General features: G+C 42.3%; 1 protein-coding gene across 1 annotated transcript; it reads left to right on the plus strand.

Moving 5' to 3' along the window:
• The first annotated feature begins 503 nt into the window (after window positions 1-503).
• Window positions 504-12,346, plus strand: RCN1 (reticulocalbin 1). The gene is made up of 6 exons (XM_040068520.2): window positions 504-724; window positions 4,096-4,289; window positions 5,883-6,061; window positions 6,564-6,624; window positions 9,279-9,478; window positions 10,366-12,346. The coding sequence occupies exons 1-6, from the start codon at window positions 504-506 to the stop codon at window positions 10,471-10,473; spliced, it is 963 nt and encodes a 320-aa protein (XP_039924454.1). The 3' UTR covers window positions 10,474-12,346.
• Window positions 12,347-12,898: the final 552 nt, after the last annotated feature.

Here is a 12,898-nt window from a genome sequence, read left to right on the forward strand (position 1 = left end):
TTACTATATGGTTTGGGCCTCCTCTCGCCTACATCAGGATCCCAAGTTCGGTTCCCTTGCAGTGATGGTGACAGCAATCCCATCACGATAATACCCTTCGTGAGAGTGCTGGCAACCTTTTCCCCCCACAGTTTTTTTCCAAGACAGCGTGGAAGGGTTTGTTTGTGTTAAAATCGCACTTTTGTCCTTTCCCAACCGAGTCTGCATGACAGCAGAAACCATTAGCAGCCTGCCGCTCTGGATGAACGAGCAGCAGCGGCGGGACAGCCCCGACCCGCTCATTCGAGTTGCCGTGGTGTTTATCAGGCTGAGCCCGGGGCGCCCCGGCGGAGGCCGAGCGGAGCAGCCCCTCGGCGGCCCGGGCCCCCGTGCGGACGTGGCGCAGCCGGGCCGGGCGCGCTGCCAATGGCCGCGCCGGGGGCGGAGCGGGCCCGGGGCGGGGCGGTGCCGGGCCGGGCGGGCGGCGGAGCGGAGCGGGGCTGCGAGAGCCGGGCCGGCGGGGCATGGCGGCCGGCGGGGCGCTGAAGGCGCTGCCGGCGCTGCTGCTGCTGCTGGCGGCGGGCGCGCTGGGCAAGCCCACGGTGCGGCAGGAGCGGGCCCGGCCCGGAGCCGCGCAGCACGAGGACCGGCCCGGCTTCCAGTACGACCACGAGGCCTTCCTGGGCAAGGAGGAGGCGCGGAGCTTCGACCAGCTCAGCCCGGAGGAGAGCCGTGAGCGCCTGGGGTGAGCGCCCGGCCCGGGCGGGAGACGTGGCAGGGGGAGGGCCCGGGGCGGAGGAGACGGCCCGGGGCTGCCTCAGTGTGCGAGGGGCAGCGGGACCCTTCCCACCCTGAGGGGCTTGTGCAGCAGGAGCCTGAACCCCAGCGTGGGACCCTGAATGCCGGTGTGGCCTGCTGGTCGAATCTCTGGGTTTCGAATTCTCTCACACTCCGCTGGTTTTGCAAAGGAGCAGCCAACAATTCATGGCTTTGGTGTTTTTCTCTCCTGCCTCTTCTGGCCCCATAGCAATAAGCCGTGCGGATGGAGCTGCTGTACCGGGTGTTGGACCTGCAGCCGGAGGGTTTTGCTGCTGCAGCTCCCTGCCTCTGGGACACTCGCCCACACCGTATCAGTGTTAATCGAGTTTAAACCGTTCCTTCTTTAAAGCTACGTTTACAAGTCCATTTCAAGCATCTTCCCATAGCTTGCCCACTTGTGACTTCTCTGCTCACAGTGTTTCAGTCGCTATTACTTCCATGCTGCTCTTTATGCAAAGAGCAGGGACCATGCCTTACTGCTTCTCACTCTTTACACCTTCAGGAAGCCAGATCACTAAGCAGAACTAAATCTAAATAAAATCAATAAATTATCTGCATGTTCTCACTAAGATTCCCCCTGCCTTCCCTTCCATAGGGAGTGGCACTTGCTAATTTCCTGTCTGGTCCTACCATAAGCAGTAGCACTGTAATCTCACCGAGTAACCTCCTTCTGAAAGCTATCACTACTATTTTATGTGTCTCAGTGAGTAAACAGATAAAGTGATTTCCAGAAATGATCGACTTCATCCTCATTGTTTCAAGAAGCAGCAGAAGAAACCGTGTTCTCAACATACACGACCTATGACCTAGATTCTCATGGGTTGTATCACTATCATGGACATGCCCTCCTAATATTGGTCTGCACTTACTAGTACAGCTAATTCATTCGGGGATATGATATAACAATACAGCTGTTCTTAAACAATTTTTACATATGTTAACTCAGCAAGGGAAGAAGATTTATCTTCCAGTGATCCCACTGATTGCCCTTTGGAGGGGCAGCACAGGCATGTTAAAATACAGCCCTCTTAAAGGGAGGTGATTGAAGTGGCCCTCTGAGGACACATTGTGGGATGAGCATCACAACATCAGGGATGTGGTTCCTGGGGGGAACTTTTGGGAAAGTTTCGTAACTTCCAGCATTTCCCAACCTTGTAATTTTGGATAGCAGCACACTGGGAGGTAAAGAGAAGATCTTAAAAACCATCGTGTGGCTTAATAATCAGATATATTGAACCCCTTCCCCCCCATTTTTGTTATGGGCAGGTTCTGTAGTGAGTTACAGAATCACTTCTCAGCAAGTGATTGGCTTTTAGGAAGAAGGCAGATTTAATTAAAAGCTATTTTAAAATTATTTCTGGGAGAAAACAGAAACATACAGTCTGCTGCTCCAAGCAGAGTGCATGCTGCTCTATTTATAAGCCTTTTTACCTTGCTTAGGAAATGTGGCAGCACATTGGTCATCCCAATAATAACAGTTAAAAGTGAGGTCCACAGTCCATACAAGAGCTTTTTATCTGTGCCTTTAGAAGCCTGTAGGTAAGACTGTTTCATTGTCCTCATCTTCAGCTGAGAAGTGGGGTGGAATAGTGTACATGGATGCAATGGACCTATAAAAACAGGTGAAAAGGAGGAAGCGTGAAACATTTTCTGGTACACAGACCTGACTTCTTTCATGTTATACATTGCCAAGAGCAACTAGCATCATCATTTAATACCTTAACAGTAGAAAGAAATACCACTTAAACAAAATTAAATTCATTGTGGGGAAAATCTGGTGACAAATAGAGTCCATCATGCAGGGAAAGGGACTACTGGCAACCGACTGATACAAAAGAGAAAATGTTTTCTAGTGAGTTAATTCACACTTTACTAATTCAGAAACGAAATTCAGCAGCCCCTTTTTTGCCCTGTAACTCAGAAGCAGTGTGTTTATAAATTCAATCTGATATTATCAGAATCACACAAGTTTGCTAGAAGTTCAGCAGAAGCTGCTGCTGTTATTTCAGCAACTACTTTTGCAACAGAGGCTTGGGAAGATACATTTCTTTGCTACCTGGGCAGTTCCAGTTGGCCAAGTGCGGTTTCTTTATGGAGAGCCAAGATGTGGAGTTGAAAAGAATGTGTAAAAGTGCAGATCTTTTTCCCTGTGTCCTGTGGCTGCCTGGAGGTTTAGGGAACTCACCTGTTGAATGCCAAGTCAGGATTTAGACAAGTCAGCTCCTGCTCTTACCCTTGCATTCCAATGGCACATCTGGTATTCATAGGCACGGCATGAGCTGGCCACCGGACGAGGCACAGGGCACCTGCAGACAGGCTGCCCCTGCACCTCATGGACAAGGTGAAGGGTGCTGATGTGCCCAAAACCAGCGTGGATGTGCTGGATGTGCTCAATTCCAAGAACAGGGACAGGAACCAGTTTTACAGGCTCAGCCCCAAAATGGTGGAGTTTATCAGCTGCAGAAAGATTAATTGCAGAGAGGTTAGTTGCAGAGAGCATAAATGGTAGAGAGAGCATTGTGCTTTTTTTTTTTTGACTGCAGCTGTGTGCAGAATGTTTCAGTCCTGCTGATTTCAACAGTGCTTGAGGCTGGCAGCTTTACACTGGACAGAGGTTTATAGCCCAGATGTCAGCAATGGCTGGAGTCCTGTTGCAGACTTGATACTGCTTTAGTGAGTAACAGGCATTCCTGGCAACACCAGCAACACTGATTTCTGTTGGGAATGAAAGAAAAGAAACAAGTGGAGGAGCAGGCATGGAAGGGGAGACTGTACCTGCTGTACATCCCCAGCATTACACAGTCATAGAACTAACTTCAGCCTGATGTCAGTCTGCTGGAAAGCTAAAGGAGAAACTGCAGGTGTCCACCAAGTCCTGGATTTTTGCTCTGGTTGCCTGCAGCAAGTTTGAGTACAGGCTTTGTCCTGAAGTGAAATTGGTGTCTCTTGCTCTGAGCCAGCATGGCCATTCCCTATGGGCAGTGAAGAACAGATCCCCCTAAGATGGGAGGCACAACCTAAGAAAGCCAGGTATTCTCTGCTCACTAACTTTGGTTGTGCAAGTGCCTTTTGAATTATTCGTCGCAATGCTGAATAATGAATAGAAGCAGCATATGCCTTAAGATGATGAGTAAAATGCAGGAAAGCCTTAAGCAGTAGGACAGCTTTTATGAGACTGGGGCACTCTGTTTTTGTGGAAAATCAGGGCCAGATTTCTGTGGTAAAGATTACTAAAATTGGCCTGACATGCAGTTTGGTTTTCTGCCAGCTGGTAAAGATGCTGATGTCTTTTAACAGGAAGATCGTGGATAGAATAGATGACAACAAAGACGGCTATATCACAACAGAGGAATTAAAAACCTGGATTAAACGAGTACAGAAACGCTACATCTATGAAAATGTGGCTAAAGTTTGGAAAGACTATGATCTAAACAAGGATGATAAAATTGCCTGGGAAGAATACAAACAAGCCACATATGGTTATTATCTAGGTAAGAGAAGATCTTCAGACTGTATGATCAAGGATTTTTGAGATTATAAAATATGATCTCTTGCCTTGCAGTCAAAAGGAGTTTGGTGTCACATTTAGGACTCTTGAAGCTCACATTAAATTTTATAGATGCTCAGAGGTCAAAAGCACTTTTTAGTTATTTATTGCAGCCCTTTGCACATGGGTCACCAGCACACAGAAGTTTTGTAGAGGTATCATTAAATATACTGACACAGCTGAATTAAAGTCTCCTCCAGTTAGAAATATATTATTTTTTAACATTAAAAAGGGTACTTTAATTGAAAAGTAATATATTGTCTAATTAACAGTATTTGTGAATTTAGTCTCTAAAATCTTAAGTCTAGATGTTAAAAATTTAGTCTGTGTCTAAGCTGTAGCCAAGTTATTGATTAAAATCATTCTTGCAGAATAACATGCTTCAGACTGTGATCAACTGCAAATGAAAATCCTTAACAAATCAGGCAAAAGAAACATTTATTAAAAAATATACCTGAATTCCCCCTGCCCCCCCTCCACATTTCCTTTGCTTTTATAAGTTAATGAAAAGGAGGAGAAGAGATCACTTAAGCTAAAGGGCAATACTGACAGAGCAACAAATCAGTATTAATTGTCCATTTATACTTACTGGAAATGAGAAGACAATATTTACCTACCACCGAGGCAATTTCTAGAGCATGCTTTCTGTAGCAGTAATAATTCCAAAGTGTATCTTAGATTAAAATGGAGTTTGTTACATTTGTGACAGGAAATATTTGACACACAGTCCCTGCAGAATTATCCCTGGAATCCCTTCTCAGCCCTTTGTCTTCGCTCCCTCTAAGCCCCAAGATTAGGAGAGCAGCACTGTGGGCTTGTGCTACTGAATACTTAAAATTCCCGTCTGTAATTCCTGCCCTAGTCTTTTTCACCTGTGTTTGTCTCCCAGCATATGAATTGTGAAATTGTTATGATTATTTTTCATTTTTAAAGTCAGTTTAATGATCCTATTAAAAAAATTATATCAAATATCATTCATTTTATGCTACTGAACACCCTGAAAAAATGTCATTGTCTTAAAGTGAAAATAATTGTTAGGTTCCCTGTAGCAGAGGCGTAGCACTGAGAGTTTCAGTCAGTCTGCCACCTTCTGAAACTGTGTTTCCTTGGTTTACTCTTCTTGAAACTGAAAAGTTGTGTGGATCATATTGATTCCTAAAGAAGAAGAAAACTTCTATGAATGAAGTCAATGAAGTCTACCCCAAATGGTGCCTAAATGGTGCTTGTAAAGCACCACTTATCAAGGCAGATAAAAAAACCCCACAACTGCGAGGGATGATATACAGTACTGCAAAATCCATTATTCTGGATTGCAACAGAAGGCTTGCTCAGAAATTTACCTCTACTACTGTTAACCTTAAAAATCAAACCAAGTACTTGACCCCCGAATTTAAAACTCCATGGGGAAGAGAATTTCCATTTTTAGAACAACAGCTATTCTGGCGATAAACCTTTTTATTTCTAGACTCAAATAGCTTTGTTTTGCTAGTATATTTTAAAGGAAAACACTTCTGAGCTTATCTTGATTCATTTGCAGAAAATCCAGAAGAATACCAAGATGCAACCGATCAGCACAGTTTTAAGAAAATGCTGCCCAGAGATGAAAGACGATTCAAAGCTGCAGATCTGGATGGAGACTCGGCTGCCACTCGTGAAGAATTCACTGCTTTCCTTCACCCAGAGGAGTTCGAGCACATGAAAAACATTGTTGTCTTAGTAAGCAAAGCAAAATCAATGCCATTGTTTCTACTTCTATGGATGAACTTTGAAGGCTTCTCTAACCTTTCCAGGCAGGGTTTAGAAAGAGGCAAACACATAATAGTCAAATGGGGAGCAGAAAGAGGTGCCTTTCATGATATTCACTTGGTTTAGAAGTCTCAATATAAGAAAGACTTTTTAAATGCCCTTAGATAGCTTCTAAATGGAATCAAGAAACAATCTTGGGGCACAGACTTAAACCAAAATAAAAGGGGGATGTGCTGACATGCAGCAGCTGAGTGTTTCATGCAAGCCCATAACGTAAGGAGTTCATTCATCCAGGGAATTTTTTCAACATGAAAGGGTACTTGTATATTAATTGTGTAAACAAGTCACACTGGATTTAGTGAGACTACATTCACTTGTGTAGAGGGGCAGGTCAAGGCCTCAGAACATTAAATGATCAAAGGCAGAGCTCTCAGTTTTTTCTTGATTACTTTCATGCAAAATTGTTTTCTAGGAAACCTTAGAAGACATAGACAAAAACGAGGATGGTTTTGTGGATCAAGATGAATACATTGGTAGGTGTTGTTACTTGTTTCTTATGTAATCTCCAGTCCATTTTTCCATCTTTTCTCAAATTTGCAGCAGCATAAAGAGCCCAAAGTGAAGAGTTGTGTGTTCCAGTCCAACTATTTTACACCAACTATCCAACCCAGCAAGTTTAATTTCATTTTGGGTAGATAACAACTTGACCAGGAAAAGTTCCTCATGCTTCACAGCAAAAAATTCTCCTTTTGTTCTCATGTAACTCAGCTAAGAGTTATATGAGAACAAAAGAAGAGAATCTGGAATAATATTTTTCATGGTGAGGATATTCTTTATATATTGCACCATGTTAACTGCTGTTTGAAGGCCTTGTTTAGAAATGCAGGAGGATCAGAAAATGAATTGGTCTTTTTCCAAGTTTGGATGGTTCTCAAATATCCAAAACACCTGGGAAACAGCCATTGCAAAAAGAGAAAATGCACCTTGTTCTTCCTACTAGTTTTTTTCCCTAGTTTAATTAGTAAGTAAAGCCCATACTTCTGTATTGATGATACCATTATATTTTGATGAGTTTAAAATCCAGAAAGTAGCACTAAGAAGGCATTAATGCAAAGTTGGATGAACCTTTCTGTTTCTAGTGATACCATAAAGATCACTTCACAGAGAATCAGGAACAATATACACATGCTAATTAATGGCAGGGGGTTCTGTTCCTTGTAAATTATATTTAGCCCAGAAAGTGAATGCTATTCATCTATGACTGAAATAACAGAGCAGCATAATTTCCACAGTAATTTCAGTTCATTCAGTGACATTACCTACATATAATTATAAGGTAATTGTCAACATTTGTTACCATGTGAATGCTGGTTTTTCTTGTCTTCTATAGATAGGAACATAGAATGTTCTAGTCACGATCACCCCACATTGGCAAGGATGATAAAAATCAAATTGACAGGACATGTCAGTTGCTTCAAATAAACAATATAATTTGCACTTTAAAAAACGAAAAAAGAAAGTGGATGTGTTGTCTGAAGTTTTCTTCATGAATTGAGAAAACCATGCTTAAAATACTCCTACTTTCCTTTTTCAGTTGTAATTTTTTTAAATTTTGATGAAGTTGGGATTAAGAAACCAACAAAAAAACCTAATTATCTTCTTTGCTAGTTTATAAGGAACAACAAAAAGAAGTCCAAAAATTTCAGTCTCTAGATGGAGTATTTGCTGGGGAGATTTGCTGAAGGTTATAGAAGGATTCCACCTTCCTTTTCCTTCTTTCCTCCCATTTTGTCTTTTACAGAATTTCGTTTAGATTTATACAGGCAGCAGAGCAAAATACCTATAAAAATGTTGAGCAGAGAGAACTCAACTCTCACTGTGCATGGGCAGGTAACAGAGTATTTTAGGGACACTGGGGGGACAGTGACAATGGAGAACCTCAGCCCAGTGTGCACACTCCCACTGCAGGGTCAGGGGAGTTATTCCTGCCTCCGAATTCAGCATTTACGTTTCCTGCAGTTACCAGCCAGCCTCTGACCCTCACACCATCCATGTGGGTACACTTCTCCTTAGCACATCCTTGAAAACCAAATCCAAAAGGCACTGGAGAAGACAGGAATAGTATCACAAAGCAGACTTTAATTCTAAATAGAAAAGTGGAAGGCTTGAGGAGTAAGCAGTCCTGATGAGCAGGAAAGGATTGGCCACAGTGACCACAAGAATGACATGGACACACTACTCATGATTCGGAAAGCCCTGTGATGTAAAGAACATTTAGAAGTCAGCAGTTTTAATAGTCACTGCTACTCTCCTGTGTTTATGCAGAAAGCAGCTGCCACTGTGGCGTGGTCCTACCAATGCTTCCAAAGTGTAGCACAGGAGCGATGTGCAGAGGAGCTCGTGTGCGTAATCTCTGCATCCTGTGTCACAAATGGTGCTCCTTCCTCAGGTACCAATCTGTGACAAGTGCACTGTGCCTGTGGTTCCTCACAGAATGCACCATGGCTCACGACTTCTCCAGCTGTGTCTTTCTGGAAGAGTGTCTTCTACTGGAATGTGCTGCAGCACTGCGTGGTTAAAAGAGAACTGATCTACTAAGCTGAGCATCTCTTACACAGACTTTTCTAAAAGCAGTACAAACGCATGCAAGTTCCATTTAGCAATTTTTGTTTGCCTAAATTCCCCCTGTGCCTTTTTTTCCTGTAATCCCTCTGCTGGCTGGAGTCTGATCTTATCCACAAAGACAATTGCTGGCAGGGACAAGATAAAATGGCTAAGTTCCTTTCTCCATGTGACCGAGCCTAGCACTAAAGCTTATGACTGCTATTCAGCCAAAAATCTTCAGAAGATTTTGTTCATTCTGAAATTCAGATGATGGTCTTTGAGCACGTTCACCTCTCCTGTTGGCCCCACCAGCAGTGCACAGGTATGATAAAGGGTAGTGTGAGAATGGGCAGAATCACCAGCAGTGAAGAATTAGGCCTGAGAAAAGATACAGCTGCTCTATTTACACCCCACATTTCCTTTTCTGTACAAAGACACTGTGCAAAGAGTGAAAAGTTCAGTCTCCTCTGAAGAACACTATGAAAATATCTTTAGTTTCGAAGAACACTATGAAAATATCTTTAGTTTGTACTTAATTTGCAAAGTAAATAGGACTCAAGTAAGACCCTTATTTTCTCTCCAGCTGATATGTTTGCAAATGAGGAGGGTGGACCAGAGCCTGACTGGGTGATTACAGAGCGTGAGCAGTTTTCAGATTTTCGTGATCTCAACAAGGATGGAAAGATGGACAAAGATGAGATCCAGCACTGGATCCTCCCCCAAGACTACGATCATGCACTAGCTGAAGCCAGGCACTTAGTCCACGAATCTGATGTAGACAAGGTATGTAGTGTTACAGTATTGTTTTTAAAGAAGTTATATAAGGTGTTCTGGGTTTTTAAAAATACCAGCTTGCAGGAATTTATTCCTAATGACTTTTCTTTAGAGGCTAGAATTGCTAGTGGATTAATGTTTCCATGCCAGTCTCAGTTGGTAGTGTTAGAATTAAACTGTAATTTACTACTTTGTATCAGCTCTAGAAATTCCCCTGGCTTTCATTAGGTGAGATGAGAAACTATCATCTTAAGCCTGGACATTTTAACACAGCAAAAATACTCTTTTTCCTTTAAGAGTGTTCATGACTTTTGTATGTTAATATAGACTAAAAGAGGAAAATAAAGCTACATTTATATACCCCTTGTACTCAAATGTAGGGGTAGCAAAACCACTCTCAGTTCTGTATTCCAGCACGCATCTTTCACTTAAACACTGGCTCTGATGAGGGACAGTATATTCCAGATGGTGGTCTTCAGAAGTGTAATGCAAGCAAAGCTGGAACCTGAAAGCCAAAATACTCTTAATACAGAAAGTGCAAATTGCTAACATAAGCAACCATCTTCTACAAAGTGCACCAAAGGATTTTCATTTTTACTGTCAGGAAGATGAACCAAACCACAGGGCAAAACTGTGTACCGGGTAATCAATCCACTGTTAACCTACCGTTCCTACTGTTTGGCAGTGAGTTCACTGCAAAGAACTTTCAAGTAGTAGTTTGACCCAGCTGAAGCCTGTTGGACTTCTGTCTTCAGCTGAGGTCCAAATTTCACTCACTGTGGCAGCTACAAATGATTGCTGAACCTGCTTCCCAGGGCTCTTGCAAGTCTGTGCTGGTGTGTCTTTGACTTAGTTTTGAAAATATTCTTAAAAAGGTTTTGTTTTCCTCCTACCAGGATCAAAAACTAACAAAAGAGGAAGTTCTAGACAACTGGAATATGTTTGTTGGAAGTCAAGCTACTAATTATGGGGAGGACCTCACGAGAAACCATGATGAACTATGATACAAAGTACCAACCAGTGCGCCCCACATCTTTTCTCCACATTACTGAAATCGCTGTGTCCATCTCCTCTTAGAGGGAGGATGGGCAAGGGACACTCACAACTGAAGGACTTGCATTAATATTATTATTAACATGTCAGCTTATTACCTCAGAAACTATGTAGAAATAGCTTTTTTTTCACTTGGTTAAATACAGTGTATTATTACTACAGTTTTGTATTTGAAAAATAAGAAGGTAATTTTTCTGAATAGGTTAGAGCCTGACATGGAAAAGGGACTTCTAAAACCATTGCAAAGATCTTTAATAGCGAAGTATTTTCTTCAAATACCCACTTTTACCATAGTGAAATGCACCTAGAATTAGAACCCTAATGTTTAAACAGACTTAAGTTATTTAGTTGTCTTTTCTAATAGCATGTGACAGTTTAGAGATAACCCTTGGAGCCTCCTACCCAGAGAAGAGTTTGAGACCAGCTTTGTCTCCACACAGTTTCTGCACCCCTGTTGGGTCAGTGGTGCTGCAGGAGTGTCCAGCAGGCCCCTGGCTCCTGCTTTAATGTGCAAGATGCACAGGTGGCCCTTGTCCCTGACCCCAGCATTCCCAGCCAGGGATGCAGAGTCCAACATGGCAGCTGCTCCTTCTGACAGCAGGGAAAGGTACAACTGTTTGTGGGCCCTTGGCTTTGCTGCTTCCTGGGAGGTTTTGTGCCACATGGAGCTTAATTTATCTCCTGCTTTTCACACTTTACCCGAGCCCTACTCTTGTTCACGCAGTGTGAATGGCAGCAGTTCTGTGATGGAGAAAGAATGAGACATATCACCCCTCTGGGCCTTCTGTCTCCTCTGCCACATAAGAGGACAGATTTTTGTGGCTGAAGTTCTGGGTTTGTGTGTATATACACACAAGTACATGTCACTGAAGCAACTCTAAAGACAGCTCTCCTTCCAGAAAAGGGAGGAAGCTTTCCACACAGGTGCTTTCTTCTTTAATATATAATGTGAGTTGTTACATGTATATTTTTATATACCAAACTTAGATAAGTTTGGTTGTTTTTAAATGTAGTGGTTTTAAAATAAGCACAATAAAAGCAATACTTCTTTTTGATACTGTGAAGTTGCAATAACACTAACACAGATTACCAGAGAGATGATGTGAAAACACAAACCAAGCCTCTAAAGCCAGTAGCTCCCAAAGCATTGGGGTGGTCATTTCCAAAAGTATCTGGACATACAGCTCCAACTGTTCTCTGTCACCTCATTAAATAAAAAAAAAAAAAAAAAAAAAAAAAAAAAAAAAAAAAAAAAAAAAAAAAAAAAAGTGCAGCATAGATAGCTGCTGTAACTAGACTTTGTTCTGGACACTAATACTGGGAGATCAGGACTCCACAGCAGAGTTCTCTGGAAGTTTCCTGGAAGGTTTGGTCTAAAACATCACACCCTGTTCCCATAACCATCCAGAGGGGTGCTTTGAGACTCCCAAGATGTGAGACACTACAACAGTTCAAGACATTTGTGAAAATCATCAGGAGGCAGTGCAGAGCTGTGACCTCAGTAACCAGTGTCGTTTTTATAAGGTCATAGAAGAATCGCGGTGGCATATTTTACATCTTGCCCTTGAAGATAATTAAATCTAGATTGCTGTGTCTGACAGAGATTATGTGTGCTTGCTGGCACCACTACTAAGCTTTTGGGGTGTACTTCTTATGACATTGCCAGCAATAGCTGAAAAATCCCTACCTCTCCCACTAACATACAGTAGGGCATATGTCATAAAAGTGAACTGGTTTTGCTTTTACAGTACCCTCAAGTTAAACAAAAGCCTAAATGCAGTGTTATCTGGGAAGCAATAAAATTGTATCTTGGCACATGCAAATGATTATATATTTTGTTTATGGCTTGGATTTGGAAAGCTTTATTGTACTCAATAATCTTGACAATCTTTATCAAACTAACACTTTGCTAACAGATTTTCAGTACTCTGTATGTACTCAGATTGTCTTCTGCTGTTTCAGGAAATAATATCTTAAAAGACCTCAAAAAAACGCTTGTTTCCTGCAAGTAAAACTGCAGCTCAGACTAAGCCAAGGATTTTCACTGGAGCCCAGGGGAAGGTTGTTTGCTCACTCTTGTTGAAATTCAGTGGGAATTGGGTGCTGAGACACTAAGCATTGTTGCCCTCAGCTAAATATGACACTTCAGGATGCACTGTGCACTGTCCCAACAAAAAAACCCCACATCTGTGCTTTGACAAGCAATCACATTTTCTTCCACGTTACTAAATGAATTTGGAACAGAATTAGCAGCACACGAGAGAAAAATCATGTTCTCGTATTTGTTTTTGATTCCTGTTACTGCTTTAGAACACATTGGTATTTTCCAGGATAAAACTATACCTACGTAAGTAAGAATGCTGATATCAGAGGAGT

This window comes from Hirundo rustica, chromosome 6 (assembly GCF_015227805.2).
Source record: "Hirundo rustica isolate bHirRus1 chromosome 6, bHirRus1.pri.v3, whole genome shotgun sequence".
Taxonomy (NCBI): Eukaryota; Metazoa; Chordata; class Aves; order Passeriformes; family Hirundinidae; genus Hirundo; species Hirundo rustica.

What these genes read in the sequence shown, in the direction of transcription:
- RCN1 (XM_040068520.2), top strand. Translation starts at nt 504, where the DNA reads ATGGCGGCCGGCGGGGCGCTGAAGGCGCTGCCGGCGCTGCTGCTGCTG. An exon ending in TGAAAAACATTGTTGTCTTA is followed by an intron (nt 6,062 to 6,563) that starts GTAAGCAAAGCA and finishes ATTGTTTTCTAG; the next exon opens with GAAACCTTAGAAGACATAGA. An exon ending in ACGAATCTGATGTAGACAAG is followed by an intron (nt 9,479 to 10,365) that starts GTATGTAGTGTT and finishes TCCTCCTACCAG; the next exon opens with GATCAAAAACTAACAAAAGA.